Source organism: Anser cygnoides, chromosome Z (genome assembly GCF_040182565.1).
Source record: "Anser cygnoides isolate HZ-2024a breed goose chromosome Z, Taihu_goose_T2T_genome, whole genome shotgun sequence".
Classification (NCBI taxonomy): Eukaryota; Metazoa; Chordata; class Aves; order Anseriformes; family Anatidae; genus Anser; species Anser cygnoides.
Window position 1 is genome coordinate 68,472,010 of NC_089912.1, and position 27,941 is coordinate 68,499,950.

Consider the following 27,941-nt stretch of genomic DNA (forward strand, 5'->3'; position numbering starts at 1 on the left):
CTTGGCTTAGTGTAAGCGCTGCTCTGCAACAATTAAAACATCAGCATGTTATCAACACTCTTCTCATCCTAATCCAAAACATAGCACTCTAGCAGCTACTAGGAGGAAAATTGACTCTATCCTAGCTGAAACCAAGACACAAGAACAATCTTTGTCTTAGCTAATGGGCTCTGTGGTTGCTAACTTCTGAGAAATAGGCACAGGCATACCTGACCTGGATGGAGTAGCATGACCCAAGATCTAGGCACTTTGTTAAGCAGACTGTGCCGAAAGAGTACAGGATTTAAAATTCACCATATAGTGATGCTGTGACATGAAGCACTTGTTTTTCTGAGGACTGTTCTAAACTGTTCAAAATAGATACAGTGCCTAAGATGTAGTATCTGAAGAGATTTCAGAACTTGGAGCTGCTTTTCCACAAGGGTTTGTTTTTCCACAAGGCTTTGACAGGATACATTCATGGAAATTTCCTCAGCTGTAGTGTTTTCTTGCTCTTACTGGAATGGATCAGCTCTGGAAAGTGAAAAAAAGTCAAAAGAAAAAAATAAGAGGGCATGGCAGAGTGGGGAAAGAGAAAGTGAAATGCTCTTACTTTTGTAAGAGCATCTCCCAAAAAAGCCAGCTGTTGATGTAGAATTGAAACCAGTGTCTGCGTGTGGTCTCAGGATCCTTTTCACAGCAGAACCACACTAAAAATAGGCTAAAACTTGCATTCAGATCCGTAAGTTGATTTTCAGTGTGAGAATTGATGCAAAAAAATCAACCCAACTGCACAAATTGAGACAGAAGATTTGCGGTCACAATTAACCCTTGGAAACATCAGCTTAAATATAGAGCAGCTCTGCCTATCGAAGATAGGGACACAGCTGTGGTCCAGAGTATGTGGCACTGGGATTGGCCTGGGATATCTGAAAAGTCTTGTTCAGAGGAAAGAAGGAGTGACAGAGAAGACAAGGAAAAGATGTTCTTCCAGTAACTGCTCCTCACAACTTTGTGCCAGGCCCATTCAGCCTAGCCAAGCCTTGATTTATATGTTTTAAAAACACTGAGCAGCTCCAAAAGTTGGCTGTGTCCCTGGAGAGGACTAGCTGGGTCAAGATAAAAATTCCTCAGCAGTGTTCAGCCTTTTGGAGAAAAGAAAAGCTATTCTGCTTTTCTGCAAGGCAGAGTGAGAAGAGAGATACAGTAGCAGGCAGACTGACTGACTCCTTCAGCTGCTGAATTGAGTGGAAGTGCATTTTCCCTGGTAATTGCTGGATGTCTGAGTATTTCATCTAACATGAAGGTAAGACAATTGCTTACTTAATTTGTACTGATGAAGTGAATATGGCAAATGCAATGAAATATTAATTTGTATGGAGAAATACTTGGCTGAAAATGTAATTGGGCAGAATTGCAAGAAAGAAGAAAACTGAAAAACAATACCTTGCACAACACAGATGAGGAAAGTCAGTGCACCAATCTCCTTTTTTTCCTTTAACCTGAGTAGTGTAAAGATTGCAGAAAGTTTGAATAGCTGCATGAGCTATAAAAAGCAGAAAAAACAACAATCAAACAAAAAAACAGTAAGTTTAGTTTGCTTTTGCTCCTCTTTTTTTTCAGGTGCTGGGGATTTTTGTGTTGCTGGAAGTTACAGGCTTCTTTCCCATTTTTTCCAGGTGAATATTTCTTTAGAAAATTACTGAACATTAGGCATGGATAATTTAACAGACAGTTCTGGTGCATGTCATGGGACAGGGCATAAAGGGAATTTTAGATGTATTTCCTGGGAGAGAAGACACTGTTTGGTGTCAGCATTGCCCATGCCATCAGTGATGACAAGAGTGCAGAATTACGTTGTCCCTTGCCCCGGTCCAGTGGAGGAATAACATGCACAGCAGTAGCATGAGCCTGTGAAACACAGGGTTGCCCCAAGCCAGCCCTCATTCCAGGGGCAGGTTGCACCCCAACGTTTTGAGAGCTGCCTGGAAAATTCATCTGCACCCCATGACGTACACAGCCCCTGACCACTGCCTGGCCATCTCCAGATGTGGTCTGGCCCCTCTCTGCTTTGCAATGTGGAGCTCATCTCTGAAGGTGTCCATATGGACTCAAGAGTCCCTACTGACTGTCAGGCCAGGTGAACATGCCTAGTCTTTTCTGTTGTTCACTGACCAGAATGTCCAGGTGGGAAGCGATTTTGTTCTTGCACTTTAAAAGCAAATCCCAGTGGTTTTTAGAGGGAGCCTGATGCCTGTAATTTATGTTGAAGGTCTGCTTTGCTGTTTTGGAAAGTTTTGCACTAATGCTTATGAATGGAAATCACTGACAATCTCCCTGTTTTGCTTTTATACTGAAAAACAAAAACAAAAAACAACTTACTGGAGCAGCCCTTCCTATCCAGTCCATTGCCGCTGGAATTCTTTTGGCCCTTGGTCCGAGTGTGATGGCTGTACTCACAAACAGGTATAGATGGCCGCACCTTTATGTATGCATGATTTTGCAAGCATATGCTCACCCCTTCTCTTCCACGCCCCCCCCCCCCCCAAGACATTAAGAAACTGCCATGTCTTTAAACCCAAATCAACTGTCAAACAAAAGCACCTGAAGTGCCTCTTCCCAGAAGAACAAAAAAGTTGCTGGGCCCTAGAGAAGGAAAATCCTCCAGTCTGTCCCCTCTATGTTCTCTTTCAGAGCTATGATATTCATGTTGTAAAATAACTTGCACTGTTTTTATTTTGGTGATAGCTCCAAAAAGCTCAGCTGAACTGTCCAGTAAACTGAGACTTTCCTCAGCTGATGTTGGTTTGTACCACTTCCACTCATTTTTCATCAGAGGTGTCATATCTCAGAGCAAGAAAATTTTGTTACAAAATATTGTCCTCAATGAAAAACAAGTTGATGATTTTTAAATGCAACTCTACTGATGTGCAAGACACTTTTGCCTTTGATTTTCTTTCTCATTTACTTTGATGTTGCATCAATTAGTGAGGGATCGGTCAAAATTAAAAATGTGCCTTGATACTGTATTTATTCTTTTTAGAAGCAAAAAGTAGCCCAGTTGATATTATGTTTTATCATCTTCCATAATGATATTATCACTTTGAAGAACTTAAGAAAATTTATATCAGGCATGACTGGTCCTATCAAAAATGTAAAATAAAACTGAAATTTGTCAGCAGCTTCCTCTTTGTTTCAGCTATGTATTAGACTGTTGAACAAACCAGCCAAGTTTATGTATCAAGACCTTACGGTTGTGAGTTTGGACCACTAACCTGTGAGTTAGTTACCATATTGTAGTAATACAAACTGTGGTTATTCTTAGAAAAAAATAGTGAATGCCTCATTACCTTTCAGCAGTAGAGCAGCAGCATTGTCTTGACACTATTAAATTATTTCTTCTTCGCATTTAGATTTTCTAAGATCTCCTTTGATTTGCATTCAGATTCGGAGACGGACAGTAGCAGTTTATGGGCAGTATGGGGGAAATCCCTGCTCTGGCGACGCTTTTGAAATAAGACCCTGCACCCCCACAAGGGGATGCCCAACAGAGGATGGCTGTGGTGATCGGTTCAGGTGCTTTTCAGGTACTAAGATCTTTTTCACGATTTTCTGGTCCTTAAATTTAAGAAGATAACCTTGTTGTCTTTTACATTTATAAATGGGCAATACCATTTGAAAACCCTTGACCTACATATAAATTTGATTCAGCAAGAATTTTCCTTTTTTTCGGCCATAGATGTGCGTGTTTTTAATTTTTAATTTACTGCTATGCCCCAGAGTACTCTTTATTATTATTATTATTGTTATTGTTATTGTTATTTTTATTGTTATTGTTACTGTTATTGTTATTATTAGCAGGTAATTAAGGAATGCAACCTTAGATAAGATTGTTCAAAGCTGTTCTAGATTATATCCAAACATCCTGGAAACTACCTGGGTCCTGAAAACTGAGGGACTCAAAAACAGTGCTAGAATCCAAACAACTTAGGTCACTTGCACACACACACACATACACCAAGAAAAAAACAATTACGTCAGTAGGTAGACATATATCACAGAAGAATATGATGTTTTGGAGCTATGAGAGATAATCAAAGTTAATCACATGTGATCCCTCAAGGCTAATTATGCACTACTTCTTTATGTCTACATTTACTGCTGTTTCACAAGCCCTTCTGGGCACAGACTGTTCACTGTGTGAGTAGACAAGCTAGCATCATAGATAACTGGGATTTTTGCTTTGATTTTAGGTGATTTATTTTAAATGAACATACATTTCTCCTTTCCCCATGCATTTTTGTTTTCATTTAGGTCAGTGCATTAGCAGATCTCTTGTATGCAATGGAGATCAGGATTGTGAAGAAGATGGCACTGATGAAGATCGATGTGAAGAGAAGACGACTATATGTGATATTGATAAAACACCTCCAAATGCAGAGCTTACAGGAACAGGGTAATGTTCTGTGCAGAGCTCAGCAGTACTGGTGCCAAATGCATTCAAGTTTTGGTTGTATTTACAAGCTCTGCCTGTACAGATAGACTTCCTGGGCCTATGGTAAAGCATCCAATATGCAAAAGTGTGCAGTACAGCTAATTCCACCATACCAGTGGCTCAGTGTGGCTTGGATGTACCGGCCCTTTGATTTGAAGCACAGAATAAAGCTTCCTATCCCACTATTTAAACACACATCTTCTAAGATGTGAAACAAAGCATAAACCAATAGCACATAACCATCAGCATGGAATAAAATGAGCCAACAATACCCATTCTTTCTGCTTATTGCTCTTGCATTTGGTACGGTGGATCCATATGGATTTCTACTCATTCATCCCATCTGCAATCTAGCAAAATAATTATCTCAATTTTCTTTATCGTATTTGTATCACTTGGAATGTGATATAATTCAGATACAATACCAAAAGATTTTGGAATGCATGTCCTGTTTTTTTCAGTTTTGCATTAATTGCTGGAAAAAAGTAATAAAATCACTTGTGTTAGGTGTGAATGTCTTAATGTTAACAGATACTGACATGTGTTTGTTTGTGTTGACAAACCAAGAACATTTTGTTTTCCGTATTCTAACACGTTATGCACATTGCAGTTCTTCAGATAAAAGGGGTCATCCCGTTGATATTCCCTTTTTGTAGATAAATAAGCTTTCAATCTTAACTGCAGATACAGCATTCAGTTACAATGGCTTGGTAATTTCTACCTCCTGTACAATGATTTGCTACCTCTCTGTCTTAATGATCTTTCATGTTTTTCCTCTCATAGCTTTGATGCCATTACTGGAGAGACTAGGGGAAGAGTCATTCATACAAAAAACTTTGGAGGACAATGCAGAAAGGTCTTCAGCAATGACAGGAGAGAATACTACAGGCTGAGTGAAAGTGTTCTTGCATATACTTTCCAGGTATGTTTCCATTAAGCACACGTTTGTATCTAAAGTAATGATTATAAATCAGAGAATGATGCAAAGCTTGTAGGGTGTTTTGGCAGGTATGCTTCCCTAAATAAAGCTGAATGATGCCTATTCCCTCTCTGTAGAGACTCTCATAACTGTGGCTGCTCTTCATCTCTCACAAAATTAAAGGCAAATAGAAGGATCCTGTGGCACTGTATACAGCTGTCAGCTGGCTGGAGTTGTATCAAACAAACACCACTGCCACTAGCAAAAAACATCAGTGCCACCATAGTGTTTAGGGCCATATGTCACCAGATGCTCTGTGAAAGTTGTGTCAGCTCATGTTGAGAGAATCTGGTATATTAAAAGCTAAAATAAATAAATTAGAATGTATAATTATTGTGAAGGTGTTTACGTAAGCTTATTATTTTGAAAGAGACTGATTTATATCTTGCTAAAATGGAAAGAAAGAAAAAGTAATTTCTTGGATGTGATTTCTAATTCTTTCGCGATTATACTGAATGTAAAATCATCTCCTTAGAATAAGTATTGGTCTGAATCAACCTAAGAAATGTGATGGGCACCTGGCTTTGAAATGCTTCATGGAGATCTTCCATTGATCTCCATCAAGTCATTGTCTCAGAGATTTGGTTTGTCTCCCCCTTATCAAAAGCATGCCAAACAATCCTTAAAGTACTTTATTTTGTAGCATAAGTATGTTTTATATATATATATATGTATATATATATATGCATATATATATGTAATGTTCTTTCCAATAGATTTCACTACTTTCTGTGAAATCTGAAATGGATTCAACCTGAAAAACAGATCTTTTTTTTTTATTTTTATTTTTTTTATGTCAGGAAGGACTCACTCTATTCTGTAAGTTATCATTTTTAACACGAAGCTTTTTCATGAAGCCCTTTATACAGAATTCTATCTTCAATCTTCTAGGTTAAAATTCAGAATGATTTCAGTTATGAGTTTTTCAACAGTAGTTGGTCTTATATGAAGCACGTAGTGAGGCATGAAACATCAAACAGTGGACACTATCATACACAAAATGAAAATAAGAAGCACGGGCAAAAGGTATGTATAAGTTTTCACAATAGCTTATTATTTTGCATAAAAGTTTTCGTCACTTTTCTCAGGCACTTTTCTAGTGAGATGTATTTATTTATTCTATCCAGATATTTTTGGCACTAAGTGCATGACAGAAAAAAAATCCCATATAACCTTTACAAAGAAATCACTGGTTTGGTTACCAATTGAGATGAGTTGGCTGCTGTTTTTTATTTCTCCATTTTACCTTCTTAGTAGTGATTTATTTATTTACTAGTTGTTTACCTCCCTATTTGAGAAAGAAAAACATCGTCTTCTTGTCATAATTAATTGACTTTTTTCCACTTTCTTCTAACAGTTTACTGCACTTTTTTTCTACTACCTTTGTCACTATCTTGGAGTGACAAAAATAAGTAATTCTGTGATTAAAACTAAGTTATTTTATAATACCATAAGAGAGAAATCTAGTGTCTTAGGCAGCCAGGAATCACAGCATTTATGCCTTTGACTTACTTAAAAAGAAGCATTAGATAAATAATTTCCAACTGACTCTCCATTAAGAAGTATAACTTCTATCCTACAGGAAATAAACTCAAGCAACAAACATATAAATTTTATGGCACCCAAGCTGACAGAGAACAAGCTTGCTTTACTGCACTAACAATGAAATATTTTGAGAATTAGTGTAACAAAATTCAAAAGCAACTGTGAGAGTCTGAGTGTAGGCATATAGGATTTTATAATTCAGCAGCATCCTCAGAATGGCTACAGGCCCTTATGAAAAGGGCTTCTCTAGACAAAATCAGGGTGCAAAGAACACTTCTCTGGAGCCTCCAATTTGCTTTCAACAACTCTGTCAAGCTGAGTAGTTTTGGTTAGCAGCCAATATCACGTGCACATCATCTGGCTGCTTGAAACCATACCGTTAGTGAAATGGAGCATGACTGATTTCTTTTCCTTCCCCCAGAGTAGGCAGCTGATGGTTATTGAGAACAGTGTGGAAGTTGCTCAGTTTATTAACAACCGCCCAGACTTTCTCACTCTTGCGGAGCCATTCTGGAAGGAACTTGCCAACCTTCCAGTTGTCTACGATTACAATGCCTACCGAAGATTTATTGAGTATTTTGGGACTCATTTCTTGCAGTCTGGATCTCTAGGAGGACATTACAAACTTATATTTTATATGGATACTGACAAAATGAAAGCAGAAGGTAGAGTATTTGTTATCAGAAACAAACTGAACAAACAAGAATAAAAATTTCTTTGTGTGTTCTTCCAGCTAATATCTAAACTCTAGTAAGAAATTTCTACTTGTCACTACATTCTCCTCACAGGCAAAAGAAAGATTGCTAAAAGTGGTCAAACTAAAATGTTTAGTTACAGATCTGCATCTGTGACCTGCAGTGCTCTGGGTAGTAAAGATTTGCTAGTTGGTTCAGGACCTCACAAGGCTAGTGCCAATCTGAATTTCAAGTAATTTTAAAGCCTAAAAGTTACTTAGAGATTGGGTAAAACTGCATAAAGTAGAATAAATTACAAACAGAGCAAACACCAGAGTGACACATATGATTGTACTCAGTGGGGAGCAGTGCTGTAGGATTCGGGATTGCTGAGAAAAAGAATGAAAGAAGCAATAAACTTTTTCCAAGTACACCTTCCATCTGTCAGCTTCCATGCATATAGGCTTTAGCAACACATGGACCTTCTCACAGGACCTGCTTTTTAGCTGCCTTCTAACTGTTTTCTTTCTAAACCACATCTGTAGTCAACAAGAAACTCAGAAATGAACCCAACATACTTTACATGTGCAATATTGTTAATAGATGGATTATCTATCTAGATTAATGGATGGATTATTAAATAGATGGATTAACATGTCCAGAGAAGGGCTATGAAGCTCGTGAAGGGCTTGGAACACAAGTCCTGTGAGGAGCGGCTGAGGGAACTGGGGTTGTTTAGTCTGGAGAAGAGGAGGCTCAGGGGAGACCTTATTGCTCTCTACAACTACCTGACAGGAAGGTGTGGGGAGCTGGGGGTTGGCCTCTTCTCGCAGGTAACTAGTGATAGGACTAGATGGAATGGCCTGAAATTGTGCCAGGGGAGGTTCAGTTTGGAAATTAGGAGACATTTCTTCTCAGAATGAGCAGTCAGGCATTGGGACGGGTTGCCCAGGGAGGTGGTGGAGTCCCGTCCCTGGGGGTGTTCAAGGAAAGGTTGGACGTCTTGCTTAGGGACGTGGTTTAGTGGGTGATGTTGGTGATGGGGGGATGGTTGGACCAGATGATCCTGAAGGTCTTTCCAACCTTAATGATTCTATGATTCTATGATCTGCAGCTCTGAGCACAACGGACATGTACCAGTGCACCTCATCAGGTTGGAATTTATTCATTGTGAAGAAGAAGAAAACAGAGTGCTCCAAGCTGGATGAAATGCTACGGATTTCTTCAGGTAAATGCTCCATAGTGACTTATATAGTTGTCATGTCTAGAGCTTCCATGTCCTTCAAAACAAATGTCAAAATGAGGAGCAGGTATTGATAGCTTTGTTGAACTGTATCTTAGGGTAGATTTAGATTAAATATTAGGAATAAATTCTTTACTGTGAGGATGGTGAGGCACTAGACCAAGTCACCCAAAGAAGCTGTGGATGCCCCATCCCTGGAAGTGTTCAAGGCCAGGCTGGATGGGGCTTTGGAGGTGTCCCTGCACATGGCAGGGGGTTGGAATTCAATGATCTTTAAGGTCTCTTCCAACCCAAACCACTCTGTGATACTGTCATTCTATGTATCTGTGATTTTAACAAGTTGAACCCAGACACCAAGTGCCAAGATTGAAAGGTTCCCCAGCTCCCATCAAACGTAGCTAATGCTTTCCCAATAGTGATTACTTTCTGGACACATGGAAAACAGGCACCCCTTGGATATATTATCCATGTAGGAGCACTTGATCCAGGCACAGATGTTTCATCTGCAATGACATGTCCTTTCACTACTCGTTAATACATATTTTGTGTGTATTGTTTCTACTTCCATTTGTGAATATAGCAATGCTGGTATTTTCTGTATTTCTCATCCCAATCTCCAGGAAGCAGCAGCAATAAGATTAAAGGAGACCCTTACGTAGAAGGAGGAAGCCCAAGTGCTGTTGCTGGCCTTAGTTATCTAGAACTGGATAATCCTGCTGGGAACAGTAAGAAATATTCCTTTTGGGCCAGATCAGTGACAGACTATCCCAAAGTAATTAAACAAAAGGTAAGGATATTTTGCTGGAGCAGAGATGAGCAGATGGGATAACCTCAAGGGGAGAAATGATTAAGTTATAGCTGGTGATTAGTCAGGCTGTAGTCTGCAATCATTTTGTATTCAGGTCACTTTATAAAGAAAAAATCACAGGACAAAAATTCATGAAGCTAATATAAAGTGATCAGCTGAATCATAAATCTAGTCCTTGGCAAGTCAATACCTACAATTTTACAAACCTTAAGTGACTTTAGAGGAGTTCTGCTTAAGAATAGAGGGTTACCCTAACGTTGGAGAAAGCCCCTTTTCTGAAATATATATTGGCAGGTCTGTGTGGCTTCCACTAAGCTTGCCAACTTCTCTCTATGCTTTTTATCTCTCTCCCTTTTCTCTGCATGCAGAAGTTTGGCATACTGGGTATTCTGTGAGCCAGACATTTCAAAGTTGAGCATGATCATATTCACTGCTACCTTGTTTAAGTCCCTTTTGCGAGCTGCCCAAAACTGAAGAATGTTATAAAACCAAAAGAATTGTCAAATAGTTTTCAATGAAATGTAGAAACACAGAATATCATAAATCATGCAATAGAAATGCAAAAGTGTTTTTGGTTATTGCTGCCTTTAATCACTGGTCAATGAAATTACAATCTCTAGCTTTTTATACTGAAAATAGCTTCAGTGAGGATAAGTGTTATTGTGCATTGGTGGTCTGTGTTAAGACACACATTTATCTCAGCTGTAGTCACATATCTCATTTTTTTAAACCTGTCAAAGCATTAGCTTTAAGAGATGCTGTTAAGCAAATCCAACTTTCCAGAAAAAAAACTAATATTAAATATTAACATAAGAATTTAGCCAGTTAGTTAGGAAATTAGAGCATCTTTCAAGCCCCATGTGCAGGAACGTACATCACAAATTATCTCATATGAAAAGCACATTTATGAACACTTATATCCCCAATATAACTACTTAATATAAATGTTTCTCTACTGTATGTAGCTAACACCATTATACGAGCTGGTAAAGGAAGTGCCCTGCTCCTCAGTCAAAAAGCATTACCTAAAACAAGCCATTGAAGAATATATGGCTGAAAATGATCCCTGCAAGTGTCGGCCATGCCAGAATGGGGGTGAGGCGGCTGTGGATGGAACTCAGTGCGTGTGTTACTGCAAACCTTACACCTTTGGAGCAGCTTGTGAGAAGGGAACTCTTGTGCAAGATCAGGCAGGTCAGCACTCATTAACCTTGTGTGTGTTCAGAAGTGGCGTGTGTGTGCTCTTCTGCTTCTGGAGTCTCTTTGTCCAGCTGCAAAAACCAAACAAGCGGCTGATGTTGGGCAGTGGCTGCTGCCCAACACACAGCACGGGGATGGTCTTCTTTTTGAGTCTGAGTCCTGTTTATTACATCCAAGCAGTACTTCACAAAGAACCCTTTGTGTTATTATTGTTAAATACAGTGGACAATATTAACAACTCATAAGGCAACCTTCAAAAAATATATATGTAAATATATACACACTAAATGACTGGGTATTGATAACTTCAGAAATTTTTGTTCTCTGATTTTTACTTAGTTGTAGCTGGTAGTTAATTCTGTGGTTTCTTAAATGGGTAAGTCATATAGACTCAATGGAATTATTCTTAAGAAAAAGGTGAATTTGGGAGAAATTAGATAGTTGCAATCTGGACCTCTCTGTATGGTCGCATTTTAGCTCATCGTTAGCTTTGAAAAGTAGATGGCAGGGTTTTTTTGTTTGTTTGTTTTGTTTTGTTTTTTAAGGACAACAATCCTACAGAGTGGTTAATGTGAAATACTCAAATATTCTCAAATGTAACGTAGGTGTTGTTGATGGACACTGGAGCTGCTGGTCTTCCTGGAGCTCTTGTTCAGGGGAAAGGAAATCAAGGAGTCGAACTTGCAACAACCCCTCCCCAAGTGGTGGAGGGAAGGCCTGCATAGGAGAGCACCATGAAAGCAGACCCTGTGAAGATGAAGAGTTGCAGCATTTGCGGTAGGCAGAAAAGGAACAGTCGGATAATGAATACAGGAAGAATTTTTAAAGTAATCCAAAGGAGCACATAAGCTGTTGAATTCAGGGATTTGAATTCAAGGGCACTTCTTGAGCTTTCACATTTAAGTTGAAACAAAATGAAATTTAGAAGCTCTGATTCTGATACAAAGTAAGACTATAAAATGGGGTAAAAAAACAGTAAACTTGGCACCTTTCTGTTTAGTACTCTCTCAGATAGCTTGGCAGTGCCTGATTTAAATATAATCATGATGTAAATGGGACATATAATAGTCTTGAAAATGGGCTTTGGGAAGTGTAGTATTTTGGGAGGAAGAGAGACTAAATTAAACTTAATTGTATTTTTGTTTTCTTTATAGCTTTATTGAACCACACTGTTTTGATACATCCATAACTCCAACAGAATTCTGTTCACCTCCTCCTCTCTTGGCAAATGGATTTATTCAAGTAAGCTATTTCTCTTTCTCTATTTTTGTCCTATTCCTATCAGCAGTGTCTCAACTGCAGTTAATATAGAGATTTGCTTGTAGACCTGTATTTATCTTGTTAAGCTTTATACCAGAGCTACTGTATAGCAGCCTTCTCAGCATTGTTCCCTGGCTGACTTTTACAAGACTTTGTATTAAGAATAAAAGAAAATCAAGAAGTCAGAAGAAAATCTTTGCTTTTCTGGATCTGGATCTTTTTCTGGATTCCTTTTCTTTTTGGCTATAGAAAAAAAAATCTATTTGTCCTATACACATTAAAAAAAAAAAAGTGCTACATAAATTACATATTAAAGTACACAAAACTGGAGAAAAAGCAGCACAGAGAATAAACTGTCCAAGGTCATCCAGCAAATCCCTAGCAAAATTATAAACAGATTTTAGCAATCTTTAGTTTGCATCCTGTGAATCACCATTGAATTTTCTTATTCTTTGTTGTAACTATGATCTGGCAGGGTATTTGGGCTGACTAAGTTGGGCCTACTTACCAAGGGAAACAAAATTCTTCAGGGTATAAATTATGTCTTCTCTATTTCTCCTCAATAAATAGATAGAAGGATTAGTTACAAATCCTTCAGTTGTCACTGCACAACTGCAAACTGAGGCAAGGTCCTAAATTTTGTGTTCTCTCTTTTGCTCGTATTCTTTTCTGTAATTGATAGTTGCCTCCCATATGAATATTTTTGGTTCAAAAACTAAAGATAAAACGCTGCGCTTTTAGGTGTAGTCTCAATTTTTCATAAGATTTCTCCTTAGAACAGAAGGTCATATAAAATGACAAAAGACTTGTGTCTTTAAGTTCAGTTCTTCTGAGTGACCATATCATATTAACCTTTAGGGAGCAGATAACATGCCATCCTAAAAATTAGCAAAGCCCTATACACTGTACTGATCCCTCTTGCATGGCTGTTCAAGAGCTTATGTTCCTCCCTTAGTGCTTGATAACAGTGCTTGATTTGCAGTCAACTTATGGACTACCAAGAGAGCACCACTCCATCACTGCCAGACCTCTGGCACAGGTACCCTTGACCTTAGCCCTCCCTTCGCTAAGTTAAGGTAACCAAAATATTCTATATTCTGCTAATCTTTTGGTAACACCTCCATTTTGATCACATTTTCTGACTATCAATAACCAGCACTGCCCACAGTATTCCAGACACTCTCAGCAGTACACTGTAAAGTGACATTAATCCTTCTCACTGTCCTCAGCATCCCAGTATCAAAGGGAGTTCAACACTGCTGGTGATTCTTAGATTATATATTTAATATTTAATCTATTTCTTTTCTTCCAGAATGCTGAAAACTCATACCCTGTTGGGAAAAGCATTGTTTACGCTTGCAGACATGGATATTCTCTTGTCGGTGATCCTGTTGCTAAGTGTGGCAGTAATTTAGAGTGGCAAGTTGGAGAAAGATATTGCCAGGGTATGTTGGATTCCCATTTTGAAATACAACTTAATTCCAGTGAAACGTCTCAGAATGTCTGCTTTCACCTGTATTTCCCAGATCCTTAGGCAGAACTGGGTCTATGTTGACTTTTATTTTGAAGCCACATTTTGTTATATTGAAATAGAAACGTCCATACAGTCAAGTTTTAAAGAAGTGAAAAGACAGGAAGTGGAACAAGGAGACTAAATTCCAGTCCAGGGTTTACTTTCTGTGGGAACAGCCTTTGTTGCTTAATTCAATCCTGTGGCTATACCCAAGAACAATTGGTATTGTCTATTTGTAAAGCAAACCGAGTAAAATGTCCAGTGGGCAGTACTGGGCAACCACAAAGTTCTCAAATAACCTTGTAGCCTATCCCTACTAGGCTGTTACTCACTTGTATGAACCACTAGTAGGAGCATGGATCCTAAGAACAGAGAATCTCTGTATGAGCTAGGGCCAGACCTGCAGGCAGTAGAAGGAGATATTATCACTCCATCCTTGGCATGATGAGTTGATAGCCTGAGTTAACATGATCAATATATTTCTACGGGAACATCAGCTAATCTTACTGTTCAATTTGTTAAGAAATTAAGGAGAAAATAAGACGTGACCACTTTCTGCAACCCACTGGTTCACTGTGACTGTCTCAAATTCTTCATTCCTCAGAAACTTCTTGTCTCCTACCTGTCCTGGAGGATGGCTTGCAAGGAGACCCATGGAAACCTTCATATGAGATTGGTGAGAAAATAACTCTGTCCTGTATACAAGGCATGCGCTTAGAAGGAGCACACTCCATTCTGTGTGAGCCCAGTCTCAAGTGGTCTCCTGACATGAAAACTATTCAGTGTGTAAAAACAGGTAAGCCATTGCAATCCTCCAAATGCAGCTCAAGATTTTACTTTCCTGGACAGACTACTGGTAATACAGAAGTGACACAGCACTATAGCTGATATAGTGATAGAGAAATTGCATTTTTATTGCCCACAGGACGTACAGAAAACGAGTGCATGCTTTCTGTGGGCTCCTCAAACAAGATGCCTTAAGACATTTTTTCTGAGGTTTCCTTATGGCTTTTTGATTCCCACTCATACTTGTAACAAGCATTATCATCAACAATATTTGAAGACATTACTTGGGATAAATGTTGCCTATTCTGCCACCCAAATATACTTGACTTTCCACCAAAGTTGTGTAATGCCACCACCACATGAACTGCACCTTACAGATACTATTTCTCTATCTGGAAGCTGTTCAGTGCACCACAGCATCTCATGACAGAGAAGGGACGGGGCCTGATGGCTTCTTTTGCCTGCTTGACAGTCCCACAGCTGATATGGAGTAAATTGCCAGGAACTGGAAGCAAGGAGGAAATGGTTCTTCTGGTTCATGATAACAGATATTGAAGCTGTCAACAGTCACTGGCAGTCTGTGGCAGAGAGGGAAACAGCGTATAGCATAAAGCAGCTTTGTCTCAGTTCATCTTTTCCAGCTGTGGAGGGCAGACAAGACTTTCTCTTTTGCAGTCCTGTGATGCTGGTCAGTGATGCAGAAGCATCCAAGCAGCATGCTGCTTCAAGCCAGCTACATCCTCTCCCCAGGTTTCAGATGCTGTCACATCCCTGCTGAGACCCTTGCTTGGAGGCAACTAACAGCCACTGCTGTTACCAGATAGATTAGTCAAGGGAGGTGATCCTGCCCCTCTACTCAGCCCTGGTGAGGCCCCACCTGGAGTATTGTGTCCAGTTCTGGGCTCCCCAGCACAAGAGAGACATAGAACCACTGGAGCAAGTCCAGAGGAGGACTACTAAGATGATGAGAGGACTGGAGCACCTGTCTTATGAGAACAGGCTGAGAGAGCTGGGCCTGTTTAGCCTGGAGAAGAGGAGACTGAGGGGAGACCTCATTAATGTGTATAAGTATATGAGGGGAGGGTGTTGAGAGGATGGAGCCAGTCTCTTCGTTTGTGCCCAGTGACAGGACAAGAGGCAACAGGCACAAAGTGAAGCACAGGATGTTCCGGCTGAATACGAGAGGGCATTTCTTTACTGTGAGGGTGACAGAGCACTGGAACAGGTTGCCCAGAGAGGCTGTGGAGTCTCCTTCTCCGGAGACATTCAAAACCCACCTGGATGCCATCCTGCACAATGTGCTCTAGGTGATCATTCTAGGCAGGGGGGTTGGACGAGATCATCTTCAGAGGTCTCTTCCAACCCTGGCTGTTCTGATTAGGCATAACTCCTACGTTTCATGTCTGTCCTCTCTTTAGCAGCCAATTGCTGCCCAAAGCGGCCTGATCTGAGGCAAAAGGCAGGTGACAATCAGGCTCAGACTACAAAGTTGTAGCAGCCCAGTCTCAGTCATCTGCTGATTCCCACCTGTTGCTGATTCCCAGTCCTAGTCATCTTTTTCTGTATCACATCCACATGCACACCAAGAGTAAGGATTTCAGAAGGAATAACACACCTGTACATAACACAGCTCACTGTTGCTGAAGTACAAAAGTACTGGAGCTAAAGTACGACTGTCGACAATTCCCAACACGTTAGGCTTAGCCTTAGTGACCCTGTTTGTTTGTTTGTTATATCACATACTCAAATTTCAGTAACAATTAGTTTCAATTGCTTCCATCCTTAGAAAACCATGTGCCTTGCTTAGGGGAGCATTACCTTTGTACAATATTTAAAAAAAAAAAAAAAAGGAAATTAGAATCTAAAACAATTAGATTAGAATAACAATTAAATTAATCATTTAAAAGAACAAGGGATATGAGATAAAAAGGGCAAAAATTAAGATGATCTGTGTATATGCAGCCATGGTGGTACACATATATTTGACCGTACTGAAATAAGGTGGGTGGGAGTATTTAGTCAGTAATAGTGTTGGTAACAGTCAACTATACAACAAAGAGCCCCAGATCTGGAAACAAGGAAGTAATTTCTGGTGAAAATTTTCCCTCTGCAGGCAAACAGGGTTATGTCTGCTATCTGTACTGCAAAGCACTACAGCTTTATTTTTAGTTCTCTGGCGATTTCTGCTTGTCTATTTTGCTTGGTAAGTCTTAATCCTTACAAGAGATTTATTTAAAAAAATAAAAGCAACAATGTTCAGGGATATTAAACTTCAATGTTAAAGTAGAAAACTAGAGTCACCTAATCTAAAACACAAATCAGGATAAACCTTCCTCTGAAAGTGTGTCCGTACGGATTTAATAGAGTCATGCCATTACTTGCTATAGAAGCCTCTAGAGGAACGTGCAGCAAAGGCCTATTTCATCTTAAAGCTTGGAATAAAACTCAGCAGTCACAGAACATACATGTGTACAGTACTCCTTCCTTCTCCCCCCCTCCACTCCCCCCCCGCCCCCCCCATTCACCCCAATCATTATTGCTTTTGTTTTTTAAGTTATTGCAAATTAAGAACTACATGGTGGAACTTTCTGTTTTCATTACCAACAGTGCATAACAATTTTAAGGCTAACTATTTCTACATGGGGCTTTGGAGCCATAGCTTTTCTGGTGACAGTAGTAAAGCCAGTAACTCTGAAACCTAATGATAAAGCTGTTGGCAGCACTGTTAAGTTTAGCAGAAACAGACAGCTGCACAGAAATGAGATGAATGTTAAAGCTTGAACATTGTGCCTGTCTCCTTCTATCTGACTCTTGACCCATGGATAATTTATCATTCAGTAAGTTTGTAAAGCGTATCGTATCTTTTTAATAGTTATAATTCCTTCTGTGCAGTACATACTTTTAATGAACATGCAGGATGTGACTTTATGTCACAGCTGTATAATCCAGTGTCTTTTATGCTCAACTGATAGGATAATTTCAGAGTAGACCTTTAACAGCCCTTGTTTTTCCTGACCCTTAATAGCATTGTCTGTGCTCTTCTACTTCAGAACCCAGTGTGAAAACAGAAGTGACAGAGCCTAAATGTCAGCCATGGGAGAAAGTGCAGCAGTCGCAATGTGTGTGCAAAATGCCCTATGAGTGTGGGTAAGTTCAGGCTGAATTTGGCAAAGGCTTTCTCACTTTATTCAAGACCAATTAAATTTCTTAAATTTTCAGTCTATGACAGATTGGAAAGCTTTACTCATGAGAAGCAGGCATTATACTTTGTTTGCTTTACAGCTCAGTCAATGTCCTGCTCATTACTTACCTGCCTTGTCAGAGCTGTCATTGGGTTTTACTGATGATGGAATTTGGTTAGATGACAGAAGGTGAAGGGATAATTTCAGCTCCACTTGATCTGTGAAATAGATGGAAAAGGATAAGATGATATTTTGAAGATTTAGAAGATGGAGGAAAACTTAGAACAGAGACCCTTGGGACATAAACCATCAAAGCAGTAAGCTGGTGAAATACAGATTTCTTTTCCCTGCTGAGAGACTGGAGTGTTATGAACGGCAAAATAATCTAATCTCCCATTTACACAGCAGTTTGCACAGACCAGTCATGTTACCTTTCCTGACCTCATAACTTGCAGACCAGAATATATTTTTTCCTATTTGATCAAAGCCTATATTCAGTAATAAACAATGCAGGATAAAGGTATGGAAATGAGTCACTCTCTCAGTTCTTCGCTAAGTATTAAGGGTACAGGACCAAAACAGAAGAGTAACATGAAGAGGCCTAAGAGCACCTGGCGCTGATGGCCAGATGTGCCAAAGAGCTCAGCACTCCAACATTTGGGCTGGTTTTCACAGACCAGATAAAGTTTCCTATGAAGTCACCACTGAGTTCTGGACATGACATCTGGCCAGTTTATGTCACAGCAGGAGCTAAGCAGTTTGAAAAATTCAGTACAGCATTCTCATGTAGCAGGTGGAAGAAATTTTGTAGTCCTCTCCAGATTTCAAGGTTACAGAACTTCTCATTGGAGTACACGCACTTTCCATCAGCCATATAGTTCAAGGGTGCCCTGCATGGTTACTCAGGTTCTAAGCCAAAATGGGCTTAGATTCTAAGCTGATTCTAGATTCTAATTAGACTCTAATTCTAAGCCACAATTTGAACATCTCAAAATTAATATTGGTCAGCTTTGTTCAGGTTTTGTAGATCCACTGGGCACTATCCTAGAATTTGAGGCCATTGTCTTGCCTAAGTGCCAGGTTTGTAATAAATCTGTCAAGAGTCTATTTCTATATTTAAAATATTTAGGTATTTAATGAACCAGGTCCTACTCTTTTTGTCTCAATACTGATTAAAGTGAGGCAACAACCCCCTTTCAGGTTCATGGGTGCAGTGAAGTTAGTTGCATAGAAATTGAGGGGAGTCCACAATGCTGGGGAAGGCCTTGAGTAGAGTCACAATTACTTTGAAATTAAATTAATTACGTTCAGTTATGCATTTAGGCTTCAGTTAAAATTATTCTACTGGCTCCTGTTTCTATTTTTTTTTAATTACATTCAAAATGGCAGGAAGATAGATAGCAGTCATTTTTGTTACCCGATGCTGTCTTTTCACTGTCTTGAAATAACACATCTAATAATAGAAGGATAAATCATTGTCTGTCAAAGCAGACCAATCTACCAGCCTATTAATGCTGTAGGACTAAGGCATGTAAGTAGATCTTGGTCCTTCCTCAGAACACACGTTTTACACTGCTGTGGTGGTGACTTTCAGCAGCAGCCTCTGCTCAGGAGGTGAGAAGTTCACACAGGAAGGCAGAAGCACCATGGCTTCAGATCCATCATACATCCTTTCAGTTTTCAAGAGACCAGCAACAGAGACTTCTAGGTACAAGAACCCCACAAGAAGCTGTTGAGGGCTCTGTCATCCTTCATGACATGGTGATGACATCTGTCTTCCCCAGTTATAGCCAGGGAACGATCCCAAACAATGGAGCTGCTGAATTACTAAAGCAGTTCCTGGCAGTGCTTTGGCAAGGGCCAGCTCCCAGATAATTCCCAGGCACAGCTCAGGAGTTATGAGGGTCAGAGACCATTCCTAACATGAATCTAACGTGGTCTCCTCCTTCTGTGGACAGTGAGTTAACAGTATGAACACCAGCTGTTCTACTCTGTATGAATTGGCCCTATGGCCAGGAAAGGGTCAGAGCACAGTTAGTGTATTAGTATGGATGAAGACACGGAGGCTAAAGACCAGCTCCACACTGAAGCATGGGATTCAATAATTTTTCAATACTCCATCTTTTTATACACATTTATTTGTGTAGCACACGTCTCTATTAGGGGTTCTCAGCCTGTGTTGGATTAAAAATTATGGTCTTGAATACAATTTTTAGAAGTTAAAATAACTTACAGTTCAATTTCTCACTTTTTTGTTTCACTGAAATTTGCCTGCCTCTCATAGCAAGTGAAAGGGAGAGACATTGTTTGTTGACTTACAGTTATTTTATTTCTCATAATATGTACTTTATTAAATGCTTGTTCTTACTCAAGCTTTTTATTTTTTTTCCTCTTTCTCTTCTCCCAGGTAAAAGGTATTGAATTTTTCAGATTCCCTTTGCACAAGGACCCTTCCTTGTCTCTAATAACTTTTATTGTGCTACTATTGTTCCCCTGTAATATCCTTCCTCAACAAGGACTGGAAAATATTAAATACTCTTATGAGTACAGATTCTCTATCCTTTTTCTTAGGCATCTAAACATGTCGATTTCCACTAACATGTCGATTTCCCCAGGTGACCCAGCCATAGCAAAAATGTACACCAGTCTCAAGACAGCTAGAGCTAGACAAAATAGAAAACACACTCCCTGCATTACTTCCACAGCAAATAGACCTTCTGAGGTTCAACCAGCTGGTTACTTTGGCCTCCCTCCCCTCTGCTGGATGTCACAAAAGTGGTGCAAAGCAGAGACATTAACACACTCCTATCTTTTCAGCTAAATTAACTTGCCTTGTAAACTAGCTTTTGTCCTTAAGGCTCAGATATTGAGATTTATCATTGTAAGGCAAATAAAGAAGGCCTCTGAGCAATTTTAGATGTGATAAACAACTTTACAGATTAGATGCTTCCCCTGAATCACACTATGTTCTTCCAAATCTAAGCCGGTATTTCAAAATCAAGATTTTCCTATACCTCTGTCTGCAAAGATAACTTTCACATCATAAATCAGTGCACCACTATCTCATAGGCTGTGCTACTAGACAAGAAAATGATGTAATGGAGACAGATGTATGGGCTCCTTTATTAGCTGCTTGGTGCTACATATCCATTGGTCTGTCCTCTTGCTGTGCCTCAGAATAAGAGTTAACCTTATTCCTTATGTTAACAGAAGAGCAGTAAGGAAAATGTAGGCAATAAAAATTTATTAGGGATTCAGCAGCTCATATTTTGACTAAGCACCACAGTTAAGAGACCCACTGCAAGTGAGGACACTAACTTCTTAAGGAATATAATACAGTTAGTAATACTTGAAGACATATTCAGTTGCAGGTAAATGCAACAGTCAAAGTTCTCAGGATCAGCTGATAAACTGTACCAAATTTTAAATATCTTAAAGATGCAGTACGTTACAGATAATTTAAGTTTTCCATAAATCCAACCTTTTCAAGACATTTCAGAATCACCTCTCTAAGAAGGATTTTTCTAAAGAAAAAAAAGAAAAAGGAAAAAAGAAGTAAAGAAGAAGAAAGGAAAAAAAAAAAAAGATGAGAAAGAAGAAAAAAAAAAGAAAAAAAGGAGAAAAAAAGAAAAAATACCTCAATGCTTGACCATCAACTGAACAAAGTTGTAGTGAGGACTTTCCTACCAGAGCTTCCCTCTCCCAAATTCCTCTTCCCCTGTCTGATGAGCCACTTGCACATGACCTGTTACCCTTCCCATCATGAAGCCTTGTGGAGCTTGTTAGGGCTATTTGCCCATTCATTATCAGCCTCTCATCCCCGCTAAACCACCTGTTTTGCTGAGGTTGACCCTCAGAACCAACCTGTTAGGTACTTAATTTTTCTGTGGGAGTGTTTGTGAGCTCAGACAGAGGAGCTGTGCTGAATGTGAGAGGTGTCTTTGGTTCTGCATCTAAAGCTCTCCATCTCCTAGGAGTATCTCTGCTCTCTGGTACCCTGTGCAGTGCCTTACCTCTGGCTGTGCCACACAGCCAGGACAGCATGGGAAGGCCACCTCTGAGGAGGCAGGGCTTTGTTCACCCCACACAGACGTCATGGAGTGAATTAAGAGCAAGTGGAGAAGCTTGGGTTTTGAGATTACAAAAAAAAAAAAAAAAGGCTTTTTCCCCCCTCCTATGCTTACAGCATGAAACACAAATAATAACTATTTCCTGGAATTGTCCCTGAAGCAAATACTATCTAAGGTTGTCCAAGAATCGTTATTACCACTTTTACAAGCTAATTTTGGTGGTATTAGCACAATATCTGACATTCAAGAAACAAACATGTAAACTCCCTAGATAAATAGAGAAGATTTCTCATAAAATTTCTGTGTACATGTATCCATTTTTCCAGAAATAACTCTGGTCTCTGATGTTGGATCACAACATTTTATTTGGTAAAAACTCAGGTTTTAAAGGACAGTAGAGAAAAGGTCTTTAAGTATATTCTCATCTCTTACAATTTAGAAATAATTATAAAATAATTTAATATATGTGAGTATATATCATTATTTGTATATGAAATATTTTGTTTGTATGGACTTGTGTGTATGCATGTATATTAGAGACTAACCGAGATCTGAACTCATTTAAACAAGAAGTCTCTCCCTCAGTGCCACTGAGGTTAATGGCAAAATACCCAGTGATGTTCCTGTCCTTGGACAGGTGCTGTGTCTGCTGAGGAGCAGCAACCTGTGGAAAATAAAAAAGTCTGAATTATTCATGCATCTAAGTCTCCAGTTCATCTCTGCACTCTCAGGATTTACTTCAGTGAATAGGGAAAACAGAATCAGACACTGAATGTTTTCCATCTCTCAGCTCTTTCTAAGACACACCAAGATAAAACACATTTAAATGTATTTTTGTGTGTGTTTTTTGTTTTCAGTCCTTCCCTGGACATCTGTGCCACAGATCAAAGAACCAAGAGAAACATACCTTTAACTGTTTGCAAGATGTATGCCTTGGAGTGCACGGGCAGAAAATATTCTCTTACTAGCTCAGACAACTGCAAAACTCCTCAGGCCACTGAGAAATCATGTGGATCATGCCATTCATGGGAAAGATGTGATGGTAAGATTCTTCATGATTGTAAGTGAAATTGTTTATACAAACAAAATGAAATCTTTATCCCCAGTTACACACTACGGTAGCTCTGTGCTGGGACGGCATTTCCAACCCTCCCAGCAGCACCAGGTGCACACAAACTGCTGAGCTGGTTTGAACCATCAGCCCAGTATTTGGTGGCTAAATATGGCAGAAAGACATGGGAAACCCTGCAGGAGACTGTAATGGGATGAGCTGTCTTTGGGAAAAGCTTATTTCTGCTCCCTTGTGAGTAGGTTACCCAATGTGATGTGCTTCAGTAAGCTTGGGGTGAAACCCTTGCCATACTTTTTTCACCGACTCCACCCATTTTAAATTCTGTGGCATGGTGGAGGGGGGAAAGGAGGAGGAGAACAACACAACACCAAATCCCACATTTCCATTTCGATGGGTGTATTTTTTAATATGTTATCAACCCTTAATGACCAGAGAAGGTTTCATAGGTCAGTCTGGAATCTTCCTTCAGCTGTTTTCCTCCTTGTTCTGTTTTTTAGTGTTCATCCCTTATCCCCTTTGCTTCTGCTAGCTCAAGGCTACCAGTCTCACTGTTTTCTTCAAGGTTTCCTTGTTTTCTTCAGCTTAAGACTACAGTCTCATTCTGTACTGTCTAGAAAAGCCACTTGCTTTTGTTTGTACTTCACCGTATATCTCCAGTTTCTCATATTGTGAACAAAGGTGAAGGAATATTCCCTCAGAGAAAAAAGGCCCAGACTTTTGCAATCTGTCTTTAGTGGAACTTCTTAAATTCCCTGATCTAATTTCCCTGAGTGTCCTCCATTACACTGCATTTAATGGAGGGTTGGCAGAAATGGGAAGATAAAGGACTAAATTAGGTTTTCAGAAGTGCCTCAGATAGAAGGCAAAGTTATTGTCATATTTTGACAATAAAAAAGATCACTTGATAGGAGTTTGTCTATTTTGTCTACCAACGGACATTGAACGGACAATAATAGTAGTAATAATGATGATAATAATAATAATAATAATAATAGGTAATAGATAATAATAATAGATTTTCAAAATTGGCAGGAGCCTCAGCAGAGACGAACAGAACATACGTGGTGTTGTTAAACATAGAACACCAAAACAAAGACATAACTATGAAAGATAAATCTCAGACCTTCTTATCTGGTTGTTTAGCTGTTGTCACCAATAGAGCTACATATTTATTTCTAGGAGCAGATCCTTTGATCATAGTGAATTACCTACATGTAAATAAAAATAGAAGTGGTAAGTACGTTCATGACCGTTTTGTTACTTTCCAAGGACAGACCTCTCATCTTACATGTCACCTGGAATGTGGAGCAGTAGGTACGTGAACAGGTGCTAGCAGATTTCAAGCAGAAACATCAGAGATACCTTTGAGAGCAGGATCTCAGGCACCTTGGTGAAGCTTTTCCCACAAGCACAACCAGACTTTCTGAGCAGAGGAAGCCCCAGTAGGTGCACTGCGTTCCTAGGACAGCCAGCACCACTTGTTCTTGCTTCTGCTTTTTCCACGGAACCTGAATGTTAGCTAAAGTTAGTTCTCGTTAGGAGAATGACCCTCCACACGTCTCTGTTACTTCTGCAGTTTTGCTAGGAATGTTTTGGTCTGTTTTCCGTTGAGTGGGATGCCATCCCGAGTGCTTTTCCCTCTCTTTCTTTACTCAGCAGAGTCCAACAGCTGTGTTTGCGACGAAGATGCACCGTGTGAAGAGGGAGGCATCCAGATCTGTGCTGAAGTGAGCGGCTCCACTGCCCATCGGACCATGACGGAGTGCGAGGCTGGGCGGCTCAGGTGCCGCGGGGAGACCGTCACCCTTGTCAGCATAAGGCCTTGCAATGTGCAGAGCAAATAAGATGTGTTGTGGTTCGTTTTGTGTGTTGCCATGGGATATGTCAAAATGTGTCAGCTCTTGGGCAGGACATACTTCAAACCTTGCTCTATCAAATGTAAGCTCTGCCGTGAAGTTTACTGCAGCCAAAGAGACCGTGTGCATTGGCTCCAGTTGGCTCTGGCCTGAGGCTCTTCACCAGGCAGAGCTGCACTCACTGCTACTGCTGACCAAGGGCTTTTGGCTTAGGCCCCTGATTTAGCACTGTCAGGTTTTCTTCGCGTTCCTGTCACAATTTAAAAATGTTCCTGAACTACAGTTGCCAAAGTAGTGATGGATTACAGTGTCTAACATTGTAAATACATTTTTCTGAAAGCCACACAACCATATGCATGTACTGATTATATTTAGATTCTCAGAAGAAGAATAGCCTTTACAAAACAAGATGTATGATTCCTCACTTTTAATAAAGTAACTTCTTCCTAATGTGCCTTACTCAGTTGAGCAAAAAGCATGCATGGCATTGAAACTGTCGTTGAGCCTGAAGCTTTTAAAGGTCAAAACAATGTGCATTAACAGTAAAGTCAGCTTAAAGTAATGAGAATTCCTATGCTTTCAGCCTCTTGTACACAGAAACACTTCATGAAAAATCACCATTTTACACTGTCATAGCTAACACTGTGAGCTACATTTGTAAGCGCAGATAACTGCATTGCATGTCACATACATTTACGTTTGTGCCCAAACTCGTTTGCTCACAGACCATTGCACATGGAAGTCTTCCACCACAGCTTTCCACAACTTTCTCAAAGGGAAACACATCCTCACCAGAATGGAGACACTCTGCATATAGTTCCCCTGGAGATAACCTTTGACAATCTCCTAAGATTGTTCCTAAATAAGAGGAGTCTTTTACACTCTTTCCTTATACACCTAAGCACGCTGTCTAGCATAATGAGGCAACGACTTCTTGGTTCACATAGGGTGTACCTTGCAAGCTGAGGTTCTCATCCCGGCAGTATGATCCCCTCCTGACTATTGTCAGATGCAAATAATGACTAAGGGCTGGTTAGTAAATGATCAAGCCAGTGCAGTACTACCACCAAGAAGCTTTTATGCTTTGTAATTAACAGATTTTACTTCTTACTATTAATAAATGCCTACCAGATAAAATCTCTCTCTCAGGTTTTATGTTTGTACCTGTACCTTTCTCACATAAACCCTACCCTGAATCATAAAAGCTTGCTTTCTGTGGTAGTGAGAATTAAGCCAGAGCAAAAATGGTCTGCTTTCCTGTGGAGACTTCTGCTTCCAAGGGCAGTTTTGGTGGAGGACAAGGCTTCCACAGCAGTGACCAAGAGGACCTCCTGTCCTTTATGCTCTCTGGAACTTAATGGCTTTTGTTTTTTTTTAGAAAATTATACATTTTGCAGACAGCTTACAGATGAAAATAAATAGCATAAAAGCCAAGTTAATCAGTTATTTTCTCTGAATTACTTGCTGAATATGAAGGAGAAGAATTTTGGGGGAGCTGCTGAATGCTTGCCCCCCCGTTTACTACCAGCTTTCTTTCTCACAGTTCCTGGCCTTTTTCTTGTGCCAGCAGGCACAGCACGTGATTTGACAATGAGCCCACTAGGTGGCAACAGCCTCCATACTTGCTGGAGGCAAAGAAAATCATCTGGAAAATTCTAAATAGAGAGCACTGAAAAGAAAAGTGACTTGGTGATTCACGTCTTCAAAGAAGAAAATGTAGAAAACCAGCATAGGGTGTCAAGAAATCTTGAGAATCATACAATCACAGAATGGTTTGGGTTGGAAAGGGCCTTAAAGATCACCCAGATCCAACTCTCTGCCATGGGCAGGGACACCTCCCACCAGACCAGGTTGCCCAAAGCCCCATCCAGCCTGCCCTTGAGCACTGCCAGGGATGGGGCATCCACAGCTTCTCTGGGCAGCCTGTGCCAGTGCCTCTGAATTCCTGATTAAGAAACAGTTAAAAAAATAGTAAGGTTGCGTGATACTCATCTTGACACAACCAGCCGGAACAATTCTTCACATCCATGAAATGAAGTAGTCCAAGATAAGATAAACGAAATATTGATGAAGACTGCATTTTAAATCCTTCATCTAGTCCTTTACATCTCACTGTTTACCTGACACATCTAAATCTTTACAGGGCTCTTTTGCTCCTCACCTTTCTTTCTTATTATTCACTCTGTCTCTTCCCTTCCTGCTCCTCACCCCAGCCAGCTCCTTCCCCGTAACCACCTTGTAGGCCCTTTCCCTCCCAGCCTCCTGTCCGTGGGTGTCCAGCACAACTCTGTTCCCCTTTGTGCCATGACCCCACAGTCCTCTCCCCTGGGTTCCCATCGCATTCTGCTTTCAGTCTTGTATTTGCCCAGGTCAGAAAGTACTTCATCCCTCCTGAGAACACCTTACAGCATTTTAGAACGGACATAAAGCCTTTTAAAAAACAGAACAAAACAACAACAATAAAATCCAGCTGACTGCCTAATACTGCTCGGAAGGGAAGAAGAAGTAAGGTAAGTAGGTAGTTTTCTTCAAAGAAACATGACTAAAGAGGAAAACTGATTTCGTGTAGGACCAGTGTCTGGGAGGACTATCTGTCTAATTGTTTGTTTGTTCATCCCCACGGTGTGTACACACAGCTGCTGGCAACACTTTGGCCCTGTCAGTACAGAAGGATCCCCAGTCAGTGCTGCTCCCCTCTTCATCATCATGATGCTGCATTAAACTAACAAGCAGCTGGAGGATGTTTTCTCTGGCTGAGAGAGCAGAGTCACATGAATTAGTGTCAGGCGAGAAGAATAAGTAAAGAGGGGACAGTGGTTGCAGGGAGACAGCCAGCCTTGCAAAATTACCTGAGGGAGATTGCTAACACCTAGACTAAATGGCCACATGCTTCTCTGGGGCAAGCCTTTGCCCTGTCACTGTGTCCAGGACACTCGGGAGGAATCTGGTGTAGATCACCCGAGCTTTGGGTAGCTGGACTGTGAGCAGAAATAGAGAGCTGTAGGGTACTTCAGTGGCTGTCAACAGGCCTTTATGGGACCTGGGCTCTTTTATCTGCTGGCAGCATCGTTCTGTCTTGCTCTCACATTTCCCAGTCTATGAGGCCAGATTCAATGAGACCTACATTGCACAGACATCACAAGGGGGAACATCTTGATGTTAGTGTTCATGCAGCAGAGTAAATATCTGCCCCTGTTATCAATGACATGAGCTCCTCCAGGGATGCATAGAGGGACCAACAGTTTCATACATCGTGTGATTGTTCTGATGGAAAAAAAT

General features: G+C 40.1%; 1 protein-coding gene across 3 annotated transcripts; it reads left to right on the plus strand.

The window, feature by feature from the left end:
- The first annotated feature begins 879 nt into the window (after positions 1 to 879).
- Positions 880 to 25,112, plus strand: C7 (complement C7). Of its 3 annotated transcripts, none has more exons than XM_013181729.3 (18): positions 890 to 1,285; positions 1,603 to 1,658; positions 2,370 to 2,445; positions 3,425 to 3,566; positions 4,294 to 4,435; positions 5,258 to 5,396; positions 6,345 to 6,479; positions 7,420 to 7,663; positions 8,787 to 8,900; positions 9,536 to 9,702; positions 10,689 to 10,917; positions 11,529 to 11,700; positions 12,078 to 12,165; positions 13,496 to 13,628; positions 14,301 to 14,492; positions 17,533 to 17,629; positions 22,592 to 22,776; positions 24,466 to 25,112. In XM_013181729.3, exons 1-18 carry the CDS (start codon positions 1,280 to 1,282, stop codon positions 24,648 to 24,650), a joined length of 2,502 nt encoding a protein of 833 aa, XP_013037183.1. In that variant the 5' UTR covers positions 890 to 1,279; the 3' UTR covers positions 24,651 to 25,112. The 3 variants fall into 3 exon arrangements, with proteins under 3 accessions (XP_066844161.1, XP_013037183.1, XP_013037182.1); XM_013181728.3 differs by having other exon boundaries at positions 892 to 1,285; positions 24,463 to 25,112; XM_066988060.1 differs by lacking the exons at positions 17,533 to 17,629; positions 22,592 to 22,776; positions 24,466 to 25,112 and adding an exon at positions 16,596 to 16,666 and having other exon boundaries at positions 880 to 1,285.
- The last annotated feature ends 2,829 nt before the right edge of the window (positions 25,113 to 27,941 follow it).

What these genes read in the sequence shown, in the direction of transcription:
- C7 (XM_013181728.3), top strand. An exon ending in TTCTTGCATATACTTTCCAG is followed by an intron (nt 5,397 to 6,344) that starts GTATGTTTCCAT and finishes TCAATCTTCTAG; the next exon opens with GTTAAAATTCAGAATGATTT. An exon ending in TATTCAGTGTGTAAAAACAG is followed by an intron (nt 14,493 to 17,532) that starts GTAAGCCATTGC and finishes CTTCTACTTCAG; the next exon opens with AACCCAGTGTGAAAACAGAA.